General features: G+C 43.2%; 1 protein-coding gene across 5 annotated transcripts in view; it reads left to right on the top strand.

Annotated features, from left to right (window-relative positions):
• The first annotated feature begins 2847 nt into the window (after positions 1-2847).
• Positions 2848-19994, top strand: part of KLF3 (KLF transcription factor 3) — a 30815-nt gene continuing 13668 nt past the window's right edge. The window contains exons 1-3 of one of the 5 annotated variants that reach the window (XM_069014284.1): positions 2848-3653; positions 7725-7763; positions 14709-14808. In XM_069014284.1, coding sequence (XP_068870385.1) covers positions 14752-14808 — 57 coding nt within the window. In that variant the 5' untranslated portion in view covers positions 2848-3653; positions 7725-7763; positions 14709-14751. Of the gene's footprint in view, positions 3654-3774; positions 4427-7724; positions 7764-14708; positions 14809-19994 lie in introns of those variants that run through there. The other 4 variants (XM_069014281.1, XM_069014283.1, XM_069014285.1 and 1 more) reach the window with 4 other exon arrangements.

Genomic DNA, 19994 nt, shown 5'->3' with positions numbered 1-19994 from the left:
CACTCCTTCCTTCCAGAAGCTGTTCAGTGAGTACTAGATGTGTGAGGTGACTATCTGACCTGAAACTCTGCAGAACACAGTAAGTTTATACACAGATCTCCAAAACTCTCAACCATGTATCTGTAGACTAAGGAAAAAGCCCGCTGATTGCAGTGGACATTTTCCCTGCATAAATACCACTCACTGACTATACATCTATTACATTTTGTAACACAGAACAACTTGGAAGAAATGCCAGCTTAACAATTGTACTGCTTGGATCCAGCAAACTACTTCCAATTCACCTCATAACCTGAAGTTGAATTAAGGAATGAAAAAGTACACAGAATTCTTAAGTATTTCTTTTATTTTTTTAACTGATTTTTGGGAAGCAGAATATGTCAGAAATGTGACAGAACAGTCACATTTATCACAGTCGCAGTTTAGCTGAATGTAGCAAGAGTTCATTTTGACAAATGGCTGGATTTGGTCTTTTAACAGACATCTGAACATATTATACCCTTTCATTTAACATTTTAATACTGATTTGTTCACACCAGAGATCCATACGTTCCCCTCAACCCACTCTACATAACACCTCCTGTCTGTTTATATCAGAAAGTTGCACGTGCCAACACTCTTCCTAATGCTTGGGATTATGGATCCTCAAGGCCCCATCATGTTAAATGCTGCACCTTGTTGCAAGGGCTCATTGCAGGTGCTACAAACCAAAGGACACCCGAGCAGCATTCTTCCTTTTTTTTCAATACCAAGGACTTACATACCACTTCTCTTCCTTCCATTTCGAGACAGAAGCATTCTGTGGGGATGATGGTTAGAGCAGAGATGGAAGAGGTGTTGTGCTGGAAGATGTTAAGGGCTGCCATCAACCAGTCCTTTGATCTAGAAACACTTCCAGACCTGGTTAAAACTGCTGGGTCTGCTAACCAGATGGCAAGGACTCTCTTCTCCCAGCTTCTCCCTTCTGGTTTTTCAATTCCCACTAAAATCATTAAGATTCTGCTCCCTTCAGAATTTGAACTTGCCAAAAAAGAACACAGGAAGGCAACAAAATGCTGAGAGGTGTACAATCAGTGCAAAAGCATCATTCTCAATCCTCCCTCTCCTCTGCCACTTCACAAGAAGACAGTAAAATTATACCAGATTAAAACAGGTTCATCTGAAGCCAGAGCTAAATAATAGCAAGAAAACCAGTGACTTCACCAGGAGCAGCATGCTGGCTACTATTAAATATTTTGGCATTTCTCATGATTTGACATCAAAACAGTTCTGCCTCTGACCTAAAGGTTCCAGTTAGCTGTTTAACCTCTGCTAATTCCCAGAATAAAAGAACGCAAACTGGGATGTACCTACTTTATCTTGAGCACGTTCATGCAAGAAAACTACAGCAACTCCTTTTCACAGCCCTAATGAAGTATTTTATGCCCATGTGTGTAACACAGCATTCTGTTTATTTTACAGGCTTATAATAAAAAAAAAAAAACGACACTTTATGAGCTACATGATAGTATTTCAACAATACCTTGTTGTGACATGATATGGTGTAATTACTTAGCAGGAGATACTAAAATTTATTGTTATGTCACTGAGTCAGACCCTTCAGGGCTTCAGACTGGTGTCTTAATTTGCTTTTTTAAAGCCATACAGACTAGTAAGTTAAGTCAGGGGATTTATTAAAACATCCTAGGAATAAAGACATAGACTGAACATGTGTGCACAGCTGTGTGTTTGAAAATACTTCCCCCATCCTTTCCCCTTCCTTCTTTGCTTTGCTTTTACTGCCTTATTGACTGGGTCAGTAAGAACCAAAGTGAACGTAAATTTCAACCCAAACATACAAAGAAACGGGTATGTGACATTAGGGTCCTATTAAGACAGTTATATGCATAGACTGGTCCTGCAGATCCAGAAATACTCAGCCCCTTCAACTGACTTTACCTATGAAACAAAGCATGTAAATGGAGACCTGCAGGATGACCTGTCCGTCCACAAGAAGTATCGCTGGCTTTTCATCTGTCCACGCAATTAGCACTGGACAGGGCCTTGCCAAGCACAGCATTTGCCTCTTACTTGGTCTCATGGTTAGGTACCATACATCAGTAAGAAGAGAACATGATTTTATATGGCACACTATAACCATTGTAAGCACACTACAGTGAACTGGCAGCAGCACTTTTCCCTAACCAGTGGAATTGATACAGTCAGCCAGGATACATTTTTAATTTTTTTTTTTTTAAAGTATTGCTCCCAGTGAAGTCCCTCGGTTATCTGTGGCTGTAAGTGCCTCCCATTTTATAGAGGGCGCGTACAGTGCACTCCGCTGAAAACTGTCTCAAGCAGCAAGCCCGGTCCTGGGGCAGAGCCAGCGCCCCGCCGCACCCCGCATCCCCCGTGCCGGGAGCGGCCCCGCAGCGCGGCCCCCCCCCCGCACAGCGCGGCCCCGCGCCGCTCCCCGCTCCTGCCCCTCCCGCTGCGAGCGGAGCCCGGAGAAGGGGCGGGCTGGGTCACGCACACACACCTGCCCCGGGCGGGTGCCAGACGCAGGGCTGGGCAGGCAGGGGCGGCACGGGTGGGGGAGGGAGGGGATCGCCGCCTCTGGCGACGGGGGCCGCGTCGAGGGAAGCTGGCAGCGCCTCTCCCAGCCAGCCCCTTTCCTCCGGCGGGAGCGCACCCGGGGCACGACGGGCTGAGCGCAGCCATAAAAACCACCCCGGCACGGGCCTCAGCAGCCGGCGGTCCCAGCGGGCGAGCCGCCAAGCCGGGGCGGAGCCGCGCCGACACCTCTGCCCCACGCCTGCCGCGCTCCGGCCCTCGCCCCGCCCGGCCCCGCCACCTCCCTCGGCGCGACGGGGCGCGGCGCAGGCAGCCCGCGGCGGCAGGGCCGGGGAGCGGCCGCCCCGCGCCCTTTCCCAGCCCCCCGCTGGCGAAGCCAGCTCGGCGGCAGCGGCCCAGCGTGAGCACCTCCCTTCCTTCCCCCCGGGCGCTGGGTGTTGCTGTTGTTTTGCTGCCGCCGCAGGTCGGCCGGGGTGGACGCGGAGGGAGGGAAGCAGGGAGGGGTGCGCCCTGCCGCAGGGCCGCTGCCAGGTGCACGCCTCTGCCTGACACACGGGCGGGGAGGAGGAGCTGGACGGGCAGGTTTGTCGGTGGGGCGGCCCTGCTCCCCTCTCCTCCCCAGGCTGCTGGGGATAATTAAGTGTCTGTGAGAGGCTGTCTGCCCCCGGGAGGCAGGGTGGGCGCGTAGTCAGTGCGTGCCCGCTTGTTTGTGAGCGGTGACTTGCCCCGGCCCCTCGGCGGAGCCTCCACCCCGCGGGCGGGGACCCGCCCGGCCGCGCTCCCTGCTGTGACCCTCCCACCGCCACTCACCCCGCCGGCCCGGGGAGCCTGGCAGGGCGAGCGGCGCCGGCGTCATGTGACAGCGCGGCCCGGTGCCAGGAGCCCGGGGGGAAGGCGAGCGGGCGGAGGGCGGGAGCGGGCTGCTCCTCCTCGCACACAGACCCGGAGACACCGCCGAGGCGCCTCAGCCGCGGGGACGCGGGACACGCCGGCCTCGCGCCTCGGTCCCACGGGAGCGCCCCCAGCCCCGCCACCTACCGCGACCCCCGGCGCTACGGGAGCCGACGGAATCGCGGCGCGCCCCGCACCGCCCGCCGAGCGTAAGTGTGAGGGCGGGGGTAATGCGGGGGCCGGGCTGTGCCGGCTGCGGGATGGAGGTGCCGGACAAGGAAAGTTTCCAGGCGCTGCGAGCAGTGCGGAGCCCGAGGCGGCAAGGTGACGCCGCGGGAGCCGCAGCCGCCGCGGGGGTGGCGGGAACTGGGTCTCCGTCAGGCCGCAGTTGCTGGGAAGGGGGAGCAGGACTTGCCGCGGGAGCTCAGAGCGGGACTCCCTCCGCGGCGCCTGGGAAACTCGCTGTGCGGCCGGCGGGAGCCGGGGGCGCAGGGCCGCCCTGTCGCCGCGCCCGCCGGGCAAGCAGCGCACCTGTGTGGCCGGCGGGGCCGCTCGGGGGGGGCGCCTTCCCCCGGCGCCCTTCCCCGCCCGCCTGTCCTCGGCGGGAGGGCCCGCGGGCCGCCCGCCCCTCGGGGCCGCTCTCCCGCCCAGCGCGGCCGCAGCCCCCGGCCTCTCGCCGGGGCGGGACAGGCGCATCTTCGGGCAGAGACTGAAGTGCCATCGGATCCCGGGCGGGATACAGTGCCTGACCAGACCGAGGTGGAAAGTACAGCGGGTTCGCTCGGTTCCGCGGGCGACGGGCGAGATGGCAGGGAAGGAGCTCGCGTCCGGGCCGTGTCCCACCCGTAGCGCGGAGCGGATCGGCAGGCGCCATGTCCCCCATTTAACTCCTGGTGAAGTCTAGGATGAAAACGGTTCTCAAAAGTCTGCCCCTCGTATTGTCAGGTCACCTTAGCACCGCTTGGCCGTCATGCAGGCGAAGGTAAAACGTGGGACAGCACAGCAGTGAAGTGTGGAGTTAGAAATAACCTTGCCTTTGCTAGATGCCATTTGTTGGTGGTTTTCTCTTTGTTTGCTTGTTTTTTTTTTTTCCTGGATCTCTGTTTATTTGTCTTTAACCGAAAGGGGAATAGGAGTTACTTGCTTTGGACTGCTGTGAGGTGAGTGCCTGGCACAGCTAGGGGAGCCCTGGCAAAAGAAGGCTCAGCAACGCGAGCCTGCGCTGGGAGATCACAGCACCTTAATCGGAGCTTGGGAGAAAGACCTAGTTCAGAGTAAAGTGGTCGTTCCCGAGTTACATACAAAAATACATTAAAGCTGTTTTGTGCACTTCCCTTTTGGTTCAGGTACTGTACCTGCACTGTCTGCTGTGTTTTATTCACTTCTTCACCTTTGAAAATTCAGGAGGTCACTCGTTGTGGAACTGAACTCTGAAGGTTTAATTGTTGGGAAAAGCTGAATTTGGGTGGCTGATAGGAGAGCTCTGAAGACTTCATTTAAACTAATATTCATAAATATACATTACCTGTATTGAAAACAAAGAGTTATATGGCTGCTGACTAGTGACTTTTCCATCGAATACTTTTAAGATACACTGGCGTGATAATCACATGAGCAACTGGTAACTTGTGTGAGAGGAATTACATCTGGATTTGATAATCCCACCTGACCCAGAAGATACTTATTTCAAATTAGCTTTCACCTTGTATTTTTAAGAATATATTGTTATTGTCTAGCATCAAAATATAAAAAACCTGAAGCTGACTTGACTAGCTTTTTTTTCACAAGCAGGCAAATATTCCTGTGGTTTTTCTCTGTGTGCCTTGTTATAGTTATGGTACAGATCACAAGAGAGACTGGGGGTAAGGGCAAGGGGTGGGGGCAGGAAAGAATGCTAAATGGTCTATCCCTTCCCTGAGAATCCAAGCAAAATTTCCTCCAATTTGCAGAGCTGCAAGGGAGCCCTTAGGTACTGTGAGCATTTGACCTAGGTAACACCTGTTTAGCCAAAAGCAAAAGCCTTCAGATAAATAGTGATGTAAATGTGAGTGAGATGAATTGAAGATTCAGCAGTAATAGAGATGTTATACAATCACCAAATTACCTATATTTCCAGTTATTCGGTATGAAGAAGTAAGGAACTGATACTATTGGCAAAAAACCTACACCCACACGTTGCTGTGTAGATGCTGTACTAGCCAGTTTTTACCCTGTGTTCGTTATTAAAGTCTAACCTTGAAACCCCACAGCATTCATTGGTGTTGCTGTGGTACTCATCCACGTAATTTGCTATAAGACTTTCTCACATTTGATAATATTAGATGTCCCACCCGTGGTATATAAATAACTGATGCAAGGTACCTAAGAGAAGAGAGAGTATTTGAAACCACAGCTTTGAAGGAAAACAAGTATTGAAGTTATTCTACTGCATGAAATCTAGACAAGTTATGCTATTCCTTGGCTTCAGCTCATTTCATTTGTTCAGCTGTATATTTGGGTGCGTCAAAAATAAAAGCAGTAAATTCATGGGAAATCAAATTCTGAAATGAAGTCTTGAGTGTGTATGAAAACAGGGATGTGAAAGGCTAAGCATGTGATGGCTTAGAAAAATATTCTTGGGTGTACTGAGTGACGTTGGTCCTCAGCTATGGAACAGTATTGAGCGTGAGTGAGCCACTGTCCAGGAGCAGACCCAAGCTTTACAAATCCTTCCTCTCATGGTCTCATCCCCCAGCTCTGCCTGCGAAGAAGGTGCTTGCTGCCAGGCTGGGCGCTGCCTCGTTGATGTCATGAAGCCGGAGCTCTGTTTAGCTACTGGCGTTCTGTAAATACAGTAATAAACCAACTGGTCTAAGGGAAGGTTTCAGTGAATCCTCCTGACCTGTGGTGTCTTAAAATCTCCTGCTCCCTCATTTTAAGGGAGCCTGTTTGTAAATAGGGCAGGTCCCCTGCATAAGGACAGTGTTTTTATTCACACCCAATGAACAAACACCTCCACCCACTGTTGTTGTTTTAAAAGACTCCAGCTGCTCATGAATATAGGGTCAGGGAGGGCCGCCTAAATGTTTCTCTGTGCTTTCTCCCCAGCGCAGCCAGCAGAGCTGTTTCCTGTTCTTTGTTTCAAGGCTGGGGTTTGCGTCACACATTCCAAGTGGCATATGTGGTGCTCTTTCCTGTTTCAGGCTGTTTTCTGGCAGTTCGGTAGCCTCGTCCAGGCCCCTTGTCACTGCCCCTCAACTCCCAATCCCCACCCGATGAGTTATCGTGTCTCTACACACTCGGGATTGCTTAAGATGCCTGTGTTATGTCATAACGAGGTTTCCAAGTTAACCTTTAACGCGCGCCCTCCAGTATAGTTATGGGGGTGAACTGGAGAGCTTCACTCTGTTCACTGAAAACTTGGGCTCAAGTCTCCAGAAAGTTGTGAGCCAGTTTTTCTGCTCTCGCTTGCTCATCAGCTGATCTGGAATAGCTCCATTAAAGTCACAGAGTTGCACTGATGTATAAAGAGTATAAGTGAGAAAAAAGTCCACATCTGTAGGCTCATAGTTGTGAGAGGGTTTTGGCTTCGGCCGTTACTCAACCTGAATGGCCCACTATAAGCACTTCGTATTTCCAAATATCAAAAGGAGTAGGTATTTTCTCCTTATACAGACTAGAAGATTCATTGTCTTCCAGATGTAATAAAGAAAATGAGGCACTGCTGTCTAACTTATCTTTGGCATTAAGTACTCCCACATTTTGCATTTCTGAAGGCATAAAAGTAATTGTTCTACTCCTGTTTTTATATTTATCTTTCCCCCTCACCCTGTTGCAGGCAGATAGAGTGAAAAATTGAGAGGAAATTGAGAAAAACATGAATCTTTCTATTGCTTTGGATCTGACAGAAGAAGAGCTAAGGGACCCAAGCCAAAGTTCATTGAAATCAAGAGAAAGACTTGCATTAACCTCTGTGTGCCCTGGATGAAAATGCAAGATGGAGTGTTTATTCTTCTCTGTCTCTTATGGGCTGGAATATGTATGGCTTCTGTACACACAGAAATACTTCCACCTTTTCATTTTACTCTCTTCCCCCCAATAGTTTTTAAAGTAGTCTTTTAGCTCCTGCTCTTGCTTTTCTGGTTGCTGCAGGTTAGCTGTGTGAGATCATTGCAGGTATCTTTAGGAAGTATCTGAAACACACACTTTAAACTTCTTTCAGAGCTTAATTATATGTGAAAAAATAATTTTTATTGGATTATGTGCACATACTTACAGCAAACTGTTTTTTGTCTGTTCAGAAATCCAGATAAAAAGAAGTATTTGGCTACACAGTTTTGGTAAGTTGTTTATTGATTATTTCAATTTGTTGCTCTCAGTTGTTTTTGTTTTGTTGGTTTTCTGTTCGTTTTAGAACACTGTGAATGAGTTTACCCATTAGAACACGATTACATATTTTAATTCTTGTACTGTTAATTTGCCCAAGATTTCAAACAGTTAATCTTTTTTTTTCCAAAGACAGAGGAAAAGAGTGGCATTAACTGTGTTTAATATTGGAAACTGCTGTATAATAAATGCAGTAAATTTTGTGGTTCACACCTTTTTGTAGCCAGAAGTTCTATTAAATAGGGAACTGAGGTTAAAATTATAATAATTTTTGTAAACCAACTTTTAAATATTAATTAACACCATTAACAGGAGATGTTTTAGAGTTCTTTTATGCTGTCAGCATTAAATCTTTGTGTTTTCATTCTGAGGCTAGTTGCTTCCAATCCAGAATATGAAGTTTGGCAGAGCTGGTTTTAGGAGAGATTTAACTCTTTCCCATGAAGCATTCACTTGACGCCAAAGCTTCCTTTGAGGGTTTTGTAGCCGTAGGTGATACCTCCCAGGGGAAGGAAGTGTAAGTGTAGATCAGCCAAATGGAAAGACAAAGCTCCAACAGGTTTTAAATAGTAAACTAACTCAGAAGGGAAAAAACCTCCAATCAAATGCATGGTCTGCCTGTCATGCAGTCAGTGTGTGTTACCAGCAAACTAACTTGATCCATGAAGACCTGACAGAGTTTCCACTTTTAAAGAGTAAGCTGCTTTGATCATGGTAACATTTCTATCCACTACACTGTCCACCTCTTCTCCCTGGTTGTTTTTTTTTTTCATTTCCATAGGTACACATAGAAGTTCGTCAACATTTGCCCTGTATTCCGATCCTTGTTCAAATTAATCATTTAGGCTATTACTCATAAATGTATACATCCTTTCTCTAGGATTAGATTTTCTTTCTTCTTTCCCATGCTATAAAAAATGTTGAATCTCTTTCTCACATTTCCTGAAATAGCAGAACCCTTCACATAAGAGAACAGTATTTTCTGTCATTTTTCCCTCATAATAAAAAGGTTTACTCTTTCTCCTTTTAAATTATCTTAAAAATTAACCTCTTAAGAAAAACACAACAAAAAAAATGAAGTTCAGTTTGGAACAGAAAGATTATCATACCATTCCACATACTTCACTTGTTTTCAAAACTCTGATCTTCTATCCTTACTAGACTGTTTCTCCTTCTAAGAAGTAGCTTGAGACAGGAAACCAGACAGCAGTCTGCCCTGATAAGGGAGAATATTGTCTAATGGAGGTGCCTCAAGAGCTTTTCTTTCTCCTCTTAGGTTCAGTAATTATAGAGGTGAAGGTTGAACAGGGTTTACATGGGCTCAATTTTTCCTTGGTAAAGATATTTTCTTAACAAGCACTTTGAGAATATTTTTGCCCAAGATTTTTGCGTACAAGAAAGCCATTTCCAGGCGTATGGCTTCAAAGATCCTGCAACAGTATTATCAGAATTTTAATGGAAATACTGATTAGTCTGCTACACAGGTGATAAATGATTATGTCAGAGAAGTTCTAGGTCAAACAAGGTGACATCAACAAAGTTATGATGCACAAGTTGTGCAAAACACAAGTTTTTCAGCCTGCTTGCAGTCCTGAAAGGATAAAGATAAAAGATTTTCAAGTCTTTGCTAAGAAGCAAAAGTAGTTGAAATACTAAATACCAGAATTGTGTAGAAATGCTCTTTTTCTTAATACCTATCAATAAAACTTCAAGGAGAAAATTTTTGCCTAGGTACTGTTTTCTTTTACAAAATATTCTAACTTTTTCAATAATTATTATTGTTATCCAGTGGAAATCCAGCAAATAAACACAGAAAGCTGTTGATCAGTAGAATAATTTCTTGGTGTGCTGCTTCTTAATGATTTTCCTTCTGCTCTGTTCCTCATGGTCTGGCTGCTCTAGTCTCTTCCCACAGCACGGTGTCTAGACCTTTGTTCCTTCCACTGCTCTTGCTTGATTTGGCCAAGTCTGCTGTGCTGAGCTGGAGAGCTTCTTTGCCTGCTGCTATTTTGGGGTCAAGTGCAGTTAAGCACTTGCTTACTTCCCATTAAAGTTAATGGAACTTCAGAAACACTTTTTTGCTGACTCAGGTCTTGATGAGCAACTGGTACAGTAAAGTGCAAACACGTTATGAGCTCTGGAAAACAGTTTTTGTACCTTCTGCAGGGAATGTTGGTCTCAGAAACTGGTTCCCCTCTGTCAAACTCTTTAGAGGTTCCATTGAACACTACTCACTTGGGTTTAGAAAACCTCCCTTCCCTTTTGGATTTCATCAGTGGAGAATCTTCTGATACTATTGTTTCTCTCTTGTATCAGAGGAAGTTTGACTTGAGGCTCACAGAACATAGGTTCAGAGCAACAGGTCCGAGTCCCAAAGTGCTTGGACTGAAGAGCTTTTGCAATGGGACTTAATGTTGGCTGCTGGATTCAGACAGTGTTACAAGAGCTGCAGTTCTTTGCAGAGGGCACTCATGCAGTGCTAATTTAGCAGATACCATTACATTATTCTGTAATTATGCTGACAATAACAATCATACCTTGAAGCTTCTAGACAAAGACTTGCTGTACATGAGGCAGCATTCATTTGCTTCCTCCAGCACAAAGACTGAGGAAATAAACCCTGTATGTGTTCTCAGGCAGAGTGAAGAGGGGCAGAATGTATGGTCACCACCTCCCTGTCTGCAACAAAAGTCAGTCACTGACTGCTTTTCCAGGTATTTATTGAGAGCACAGGCTTTATGTTAGAATAAACCTTTGTTGTTGGATGTGCACAGTCAAAACTGGCCCTCCACCCCACCCTTTCATTTCATAACAGGCCTGCGGAGTTGGTGGACCTTGAAGGTAGATGTGCAGAGCTGCTGGGAGTAGCTGCACTGTGGTTGCCCTTTTCCAGCTGCTCTGCAGTGCAGATGTGTAGTCTGAGGGCATTTTTTAACCACTTTGCACATTTCATCCAGGGTAAATAATCCATACAAGCCCTTATTGTCAGAATACACATTTAAGTACCTTTAAGCTTTCATTTAATCTTAATTATGTCTCTCAAACAATAAACCATACACCTGTCAGGAAGTTAATATTGAGAAGTCTTTAATCCTGACAAGGCATTGAGCTCTAACGATAATGAATTTCCCTTCTGGAATGGATACCTTGCTGTATATTGGATCATAAGGGCAGAGTTTGTGGTGTTTCTGGCTTGCTGTCTTCACTGGACTTCAGATAGGAGAATACTGAGGGACTTTGCCTGGACTTTACATTGCACCTGTCCTTATTTGCATACAAAACCCAGTTGCTTCATTCGTCTTTCTGAAGTACGGGGTGTGAGCAAAATCTTATCAAAAGCTGTGTCCTGTTTGGACAAGTTGGACTGACTTGGCAGAGATCCACAGGGTGGAGTGAATGGGAGGAGGCAAGAAAGTAAAACTGGGTGGCTTGTTAGCAGAAAAAAAGAGGGACAGCAAAAAAAAGAGAGGGTGGAATGTTTGCTTACCGGATTGTAGTTAATTATTTAGTTTCAGATTGCATTCATTTTAAATTCTTTTACCTCACATGAGAAAACCCTTTAATGCAAAATAGCTTACCTAATACAGTGAAAGACAAAGGTTCTTATTTTTTAATACATTTAACATGAATATATTGTTGTCACCTCACCAGGTTTTCCAGGGCACCTCAGGAATGAGAGATGGTATTTTGATTTTCCAGAAGTTATTTGTATGTACTAAACAATTTGCAGGCTTTCAAACAAGTACATTCTGAAATCACTCCGTAAAGTAGAACCCAACTGTTTTTTCATTCCTCTGTAACAGAAACAGGCAAGACTGTTTACCTTCCCTATTGCCCCCTTCTCAAATGTTTAGGAGAGAAAGACTGAAAAGTTTTGAGTTAGTAGGCATGATTTTACAAATATACTGGGAAAAACTACCTGCTTTTTAATAGAAGTACCATGCTTTATTCGTGTGTGAGTGTACATGCACATATTTGCTCATGAGTGTGGTCCAGGCTATCAATTTGAGCATTATTTTTAAATACAGAGAGCAGGTTTTTGTGAGTTTATTTGCAGCCTCAGAAAGACATCCTTTTGAGCTAAATTTTAAATGCCAGATCCAAAGCTGACTTACACTGACTTTGTAGCAATCCTACAGGACCAAGTGTTACATCTTAATTAATTTTCCTTTCTTGAAAATTGGTTCCCAGTCACTATCAAATGAGGAAAAGAAACCTTCTGCTTAAGAGTAAGGTGATGAAGATTGATTGATTCCTATACTCTGATGAAACATAGTAAACTTACATAAAAGTAAAGTTTTCCTTTGCTGTTCTTAGATGACAGCACTTGGGAAAGATTGAGAATTACTTTTCACTTCTGTTCAGAGTAGTACACTTCCTGTTGTCTATGTCAGCTTAATTCCTGTACAGTAATTTAGAGCTATCTCAGGAAACACTGAAATGTGTAGCATGACATGTGAAATGTGTATCAAGTGTCTTTTCACACACTTTCTTGGAGTAAAAGGTGAGAAGGAGTGACTCTTAAACTGAAGAAAATAAAGTTCAAAAAAATTACAGAAAGGATGAGCATCATTGCAGTTACTTAGAACAAACTTTTCCCCTTCCCTTCCCTTCCCTTCCCTTCCCTTCCCTTCCCTTCCCTTCCCTTCCCTTCCCTTCCCTTCCCTTCCCTTCCCTTCCCTTCCCTTCCCTTCCCTTCCCTTCCCTTCCCTTCCCTTCCCTTCCCTTCCCTTCCCTTCCCTTCCCTTCCCTTCCCTTCCCTTCCCTTCCCTTCCCTTCCCTTCCCTTCCCTTCCCTTCCCTTCCCTTCCCTTCCCTTCCCTTCCCTTCCCTTCCCTTCCCTTCCCTTCCCTTCCCTTCCCTTTCTTCTCTCTTTTTTCTCTGTTTCTCCCCTTCCTCTTCTTTCTTTCCTATCTTTTCTCCTTCCTTCCTTCCTTTATTCCTTCACTGAAGTACACATTGGTGTGTCACTTTATCTATGCACATACAAACTAAAAATCAAAAGTTTTGGAAACCTGAAAGGAATTAGTTCCAAATTCTTATGTAGGAGCTCTGAGTGGCTACATTTTACTGTAAACATTTTTCATGTCTAAAAGTACAACTTTTCTGTTTTCACAGTGTGGATGAATGAGAATATGAATGATGCATAGATATGTGGATATATTTCTGGGAAGTCAGTATTCTGAAATGTTAGTTCTAGCTATGTGAAATGTTGAAAACCTGAAAAAGATAACTTAGATAATGTTTATGTAAAAGGTAACCATCCAAAGAAAGTAGTATAATTAATAACCTTCTCACAAACATACTTAAGGTATTTACGGAATTATCACAACTTTTAGCAAATAGTGCCATCTTGCACGACTGCTCCCAAACGAAAACTACATACTATGTTTAAACTGGAAATTACATTAAGCTGCATTATTTGTTTCACTTTAGTTTTGTGATTTGTTTTTGTCAGGCCTTCACCTTTTGTAAGATGAATTATGAAGATACTATAATTTACTTCTGCTGCTTGCTTGCTTGTTTCCATTATTCAAAATGCACACTGTTGCAATAGATTTCCAAAAGTCTTTAAACTTTGTTTATGTACCTGAATAACTAATGGTTGGCTTGTAACTCATGCCATCTTTCTCTGGAAGCTCTTAACAAATTTTGATCTATAAACACATGTTAACTGCAAGACTGCTCATTAGTGCAGGGTTATTAGAACTGTTTTAATTTGAGCAGGTGCATCTTAAAATGTTCATTTACATTTCTGGGAGAATTCGCTGGCCACAGCTACAAACCTGTTGGTGAGCCTTCAGCCTGTCCTGTGGGGTGAATTGCAGATGGTGGAGTCTGGCTGTATTCGCTTCTTTCCAGTGCCATCTACTGGCCAAATTGAATTTGTGTCATTTACTTTTGTCCTCACATCTTAAAAGAGGTCGTACCACTTCCAGGCAGGGCTGTGAAATTTACGGTGTCCGGTCAGAACATGCCCCTTTAACATCAGTCATATAATGTATAACCTCGAGTGATTTTTGAACAGCTTGGCACCATCTAAATGTCATTGCGAACAACTTCCCTTTGCTTCCCTGTAGTTTCTCTGTGTACCCTTATGGCTTTACCCAGAAGAGGTATCTCTTTTCCTTCACAGTATCTTTCCAAGATGACCATGGCAAATGTGTAGTATGACAGTTACGACATGCTTTACACCAAATACTTTTATTTCAGGCTTTTAGAGATTGGACAAGAAAGGTTTAACACTGAAAAAAAAAGCCCTGAAGCTGCACAGAATGCAATCAGATTATGCAATCAGATTTTTTTAAGTGCTTTTATTTTGCACAGTTAGCACAAATAGTTGTTGAATTCTCAGTAAATCTATTATGTCATAATTACTGATGCATTTTTTCTGTTAAGGCATTGCAGCATGTTGAATGTAGTCCAAGTTAGTCTTGAAGTTAAATCTTTTTTTTTTTGCATTGATATCAGTGTCACTGTATGTGATATCTATTGAGTGTTTCTGTTAGTATTCTTAGGAAAGAGAGATCCTCTCCAGAATCAGTTCACTTGTATAAACAAGATTATTCTGAGGTTTTAATGCTGATGAGAAATGCCTGGTCTAAACTGTGATGTGTTAAAACACTTGACAGCTAATGAAAGTGAAAATTCTGTGGTCTTAGTCTCCTGACATGCACAACAAAAATTAAAATTAGCTTGCATTAAAGTGAGCAGATGCCCCTTTGTTTGAATAGCAATTTAGAAGGAAAAAATTTGCAATAAATTCAGTCGAAGTTTTAAAAATCTATGTTAGAGATGGATAAATATTCACATTAATCTGACAAAATAGTAAGTTCTGTACAATTCAGAATATTGATATGGGTGTTTCCTGTGCCTTTCTAACACCTTGTCTTTCCCCAGCAGGACAGAACATCAGAGGTATCAGAACAGGTGAATAAAAAAGATGCTAATGTTTGACCCAGTCCCTATCAAGCAAGAAGCCATGGAGCCTGTTTCAGTGGTAAGACTTTTAAAATACATTGGCCCTAAAGATGACTCTTTAGTTTTTCCACCTTTAAATTCATAATGAGATGTAATTAAGCTGTGGACTAGCTTAGGAAAGCATGTGAAGCTATATTTTGTTCTTAGTGCAATCAGATTCACATTCTAGGAAAACTTTCTGTAATTTATTGATTTATTGCCTTAAATGACCTGACCCATTGCTTATCAGAGGAGAGAGCATCTGAGTATTCCTGAGCCACTGCTTTGTAAATATCATCTCTGTAGCTCATGCTGCTGATGGAGGTGGGTTGAAATTAAGTTGCCATGCTTCATGGTGAACTGTCCATAGCCTCTGGTTTCAATGTTACACCCTTGAACTAAGTGGACAACTTCTTGCTGTGCCTTTTTCTCTTTTTCTCTTGGTTGTGATAACAGGTGCCCATGGCTAGCTCTGCTCTGAACAGCAGAAAATTAATCCTGCAAAAACCCAACCCACCAATGGCTTTTTGCTGGGTAAACTGGTTGCACTACTTTACCATGTGAACAAATGAGAACTAGGGCAGTGGAGAAGGAATGTGGGGAAAAAGGGGGAAGAGGAGACACTTCTTTAAAATTGGGTTAGTTTTCCATGAGCTTTGAGTATAGGGTCATCTCAGAGAAGAGTCTGATAAGCCACAGCAGCAGGAACATGTAGGTGGGAGCAGTACAATGAGAGTTGTGATGATACAGGCTGCTGCTGAAAGGAAAGGTTTTGACTTTGCTCTCTCGTTGCCAGCTTTGTGTCTCCTTTGTGTGACTGAAGAACTGTGTGGTCCTAGAATGATTTGGAACCTTTGTATCAGCTCACTGAATGATCAGAATTGCTAACCCACCAAAAATACTAATTTTTTTGTTAGATCATGAAGCTGATCTGACTCATGCTGTGCAGCTGCTCAATATTAGAGCAAGGGGAGGGGGAAGATGGGAGAATAGGACCTCCACTTTCAGCAGTAGCCTGCAGTAACAGGTGAAGTGTAATATGAAACCACACCCCTAGAAAGGCTGATCCATTAAAAGGGTGAAGTCAGTGTTCATAACTCAGAGTATATTGAACTTGTGCTCTGAATGGCATCTTTCAATGGAAAGTTTGCTTCCTGTTTTATTTAAAATAAAAAGTAATTTTCATAAATTTAAATGCATCTGTAAGCAGTCGGATTTCTTCAGTGCTATTAGTAACACTTCTGGGAGCTAAGTTTATATGCATTTTAAAATTACAGTTTGACTTTCCTGGGTTTTATTTGCTGGAGAGTAATGATAGAAAAATAACTGTCACTGAAGGTACAAGTGTGATTAATTCCAATATTTGGGTCAAAAAGGAGCCTTTGTGTTGGCCAGCCTGTCTGTCACTTTAATCACGGTTATTGTGTAACCATATTAAGATTAGTGCTGATTATCTGCTGTAATCTAAAATTATCTAATGGTGTCCATTGAAAGCAGAAAATAGGCTGGTTTTACAAAAGAAGTATCATTACTGTCTTTTGGGCCGCCTTTTGTGCATGTCTGCCTTCATCTCCCAAAGAAGGTTCTGCAGTGGTTTGGGGTTCTGCACAAGACACACAAATTTCCCAAACAGTTGTGTGCTTCTGCCAGATGGGCAGGGTCAGTCCCTCCACCAGGAGAGGAGCAAGCAGTCTTTCCCAGACCAGCAGATGAAGGAAAAACTGCAGTGGGAAGAACAAGGGAGCATTTCTGAGGCAAGTGGATTTCAAGACTGGGGTTCCAAATATTGGTCATTCTGTACCATATCCTTCTCCTAGTGATGTGGTGCCTTCCATGGGTTGGACCTCTGGAGTCTTCTCATAAGTCAGTGTAATCACTCTGACCAGCTGTTAAAGACTACTTGGAGCATTTTACCACATCTGTATGTTTTTCTTTTCACCACTGCATAAGGGAAAAAAAAAGCAGAAAATAGAAGCAGAAAGTCCAGAGGAAAGTATGGTTTCTGAGTGAGGTTTCCCTCACTGGAGACTACTTTGTTTTCCCTCAGGCTGAGGAGCACATGTGTTTCAGCTTCTGTACACACATAGGCTGCTTAGCCCCGAGCCCTTGAGCTCCCCAGCTCTTCTTGGTCTTGTGGCTTCCTTGGAGCCCTGATGCCACAACCAAAACTGCTCTGGAGACACCTCTAAGGGGAGATACTGTGATATGGAGAGAACATAGGAAAGCATAGCAGCCACTGAGTGAGTTAGTTTTCTTGACCACCTTTTGAGGAGGTGGAATGGGAGAGAAAATGTTAGTGTGATGTTGTGAGGTGCTAAGCATAGCAGTACAGGCTGACAGAACCCAAAAATCTAAAATCAGGATTATTTGTATTGCATCTTTCATTCTGATAGTATCATAGAGGCCAAATTAAATTAAACCCCTTAGGAATAACTCACTCTTCTATTTGAACATACACTGTAGGTGTAAAGGCTGTCCCTCTTTAAAACATCACGGTAGTTGGAGGGGGAGAAGGAAACTAGTAGTTTTGACACCACTGTGTTTCAGGGTGTGTGGCTGAAAGGATTAACTACTCAGGTGACTGAAGCTCGCACCCACACTATTTCATCACTACCAACAGCTCATGGCATTTATTGAAATGGATTATTTAACATATATTATGATAGTTCTTAATGAACACTGACAAAGTCATCTGAGTCTTACCTAGAAGACTACCTATTTGCTGTGAGGACTTTTTAAACATTTGGACAAATACCAGTTACCATTTGGTGAAACAAGTTGCTTTTTTGTTTGAATTGGAATAGTTTTTAATCTGTGTAGCAGAATAGTAGAGAGAAGACTTGGTCAGGCACAAGAAGTATGACGCTGATTATGTGGGTCATTATGATTAGATTTATTGAGAATACAGTATCTAAATATTGCCAATATAGCATATAATGTAATCAGGTCTAAAGGGTTATAATATATATTTATAAGCAGGTTCAGTTAGAAATGTTTACAGTCTTTGGCCTTGCAGAATGCACAACTACAAAGGAACAAAGCACCTGTGGAAGTACTTCAGGGTTTTAACTTTGTATGTGACTGAATCTTGGCATTTTTACTCACCATCCAAAAGTGAGTGTTCTAGTGTTTGCTGTGGGCATGCTCTGCTGGCCTCCCTCCTGGGGAGAGGGAATCTACCTGGAAGCTTCTCACAGTCTCAGGAGACCAGTTGTCCCAGTCTCCAGCAGCATTTCTACCCTTTTGCAGGCTGGTGTACACCAAAATCAATCACAATGATAATTGCTCCCCCATCAAAGAATGCATAAACTATATGAGCATGCAGACAGTTATTCCTCCAGTTTCCACCTGGTATTCTTAGGATAAGGTTACACCGACGGATGCTTGTTCTTTAATAGACTTGTATTCTCAGAGATGTAAATTGCACAGGCTTTTCCTTTTTAGCATTCTTGCAATGGAAGAAAAGTTCATAGGCAATGACATTGTGATCATCCCTGACAAGTCTGCAGTACTGTAAATGCACTGATGCTTAGTGGTGGAATGTTTACAGTTTGTTGAAGCTGGGTGAACTTTGTACTGTAAACCAATAACAGGAGTTTTAACAGAAGTACTTAATATTTCTTACCTGTTTTTTCAAGAGGCAGGCTAAATTTTAAAGTTAAATTCATACAGTTGTGTAGCTTTTAAAAGACTACTTCAAAAAACTGCTTCAAAATATGTTAAGTTGTACAACAAAGATGTTTGGTGTAGCAGAATTTGGCAGATTATTTCAGAGTGGTGCTTGATAATGTCTCCTTGTGAAAGCCGCAGTCTTTCTGGAGGTGATAGGAGTGCATGTGAAATGTTTGGGCTATCTTTATGCTTGACAGATTGACAAGAGGAAAAGCATGGTGATTCTTCTTTGGGATTTTTTTGTTTTAATTGTATGAGCCACATGGATATGACTCAAAATTAGTTCCTTTGATTTATTTTCTAGTTTCTTTTTAGCTTCAGTACTCTGGGTTTTATTATGGACAAACAGCAGGGAAAGAGAAATGAATTGCTTGGTAAGGCCTGAAAAGGGAAAGTGATGATATCAAACATAGAAGGAGCTAGATGGGGACTGTAAGGGGATATATGTTGAAATTGAATCTCGCATCATTATAATGATCTGCTGTTGTGACATACTGTTCTGCATAGGGATGTCCAGGAAAGCAGAAGTTACAGGAAAGTGGGAATTTGTTGGGTTTGTTTCAGTCCAAGTCAGACCAAACTCCTGCATATGCTGTTAATTCCCACAGAAGAAATTCAAGGAAAATGCATCACCTTAAATATTTTAGGCAAACAGCAATGATACCTCATTTTTCATTGTTCCACCAGAATATGTTGTATAAACTGTAGGACAGGTGAGAAAAGACTGCCCTTGTCAGCCATGAACCACGCTCCTGCTTCCTGCACTTGGTGGCATTTAGAAAACTAAACAGAAGTAAAAGTTGGGCTTTTTATGTTTGTTTCTTTGCTGAAGTTAATGCTTCCTATTTGCAGAGAGAGACTGTGAAGTCATCCTTACTCTCCCATCCCATATTCCCCAAGGGATACTGTCTGTTTCCCTGGCAAAGGAAGGAAAATAGACACCAAATTTGAAAGCAGTGTTTCACATCAACCTAATGGCAATTGCTGTATCCCAGGGAGCTAGAAACTGAAACTCTGCTATGCTAAAAGATACAGGAAGCTTAACTGCAGTGCCAGGATAGATCTGAGTGTGACTTACTCCAAATGAACAGGGTTTCCACAAGATTTCATTTGTAGGGAAGCAAAACTGTTTTTCACCAGTGTCTGATTGACAGCAGATACTCTCGTTTTCATTGTCCTAGCATCCTTCTCAACTTTTTCATTCTTTTTTTTCCCCAAACACATAATAATTTGTCACACCACATTTTTCTATGGCAACTTCATCTGCAGTTCAGATAGAGTAGCAGTTAAAACTGCAGAAGAAAGAAAAGTTTAGGAAAACTATTCAAAAACCTGACAGAAAAAACAGCTGATATTAAATCTGTGCCTGCTTAATTACAACAATGAAAACCTTCTATGGAAGATAATGTGAGGCATATGGGGTAAAATACCAAGTTCCTAAAATAATCACTTCTTAAAAACATCATTATTTTCTTCCTAATTTGTGGAAAGTATTATTTGCTTATCTAAATATATGTTACTTAATATTTCTACTTTAGAGTTTCTACTTTAGAG

This window comes from Aphelocoma coerulescens, chromosome 4 (assembly GCF_041296385.1).
Source record: "Aphelocoma coerulescens isolate FSJ_1873_10779 chromosome 4, UR_Acoe_1.0, whole genome shotgun sequence".
Lineage (NCBI taxonomy): Eukaryota > Metazoa > Chordata > Aves > Passeriformes > Corvidae > Aphelocoma > Aphelocoma coerulescens.
This window is presented reverse-complemented; position numbering and strand designations above follow the sequence as displayed.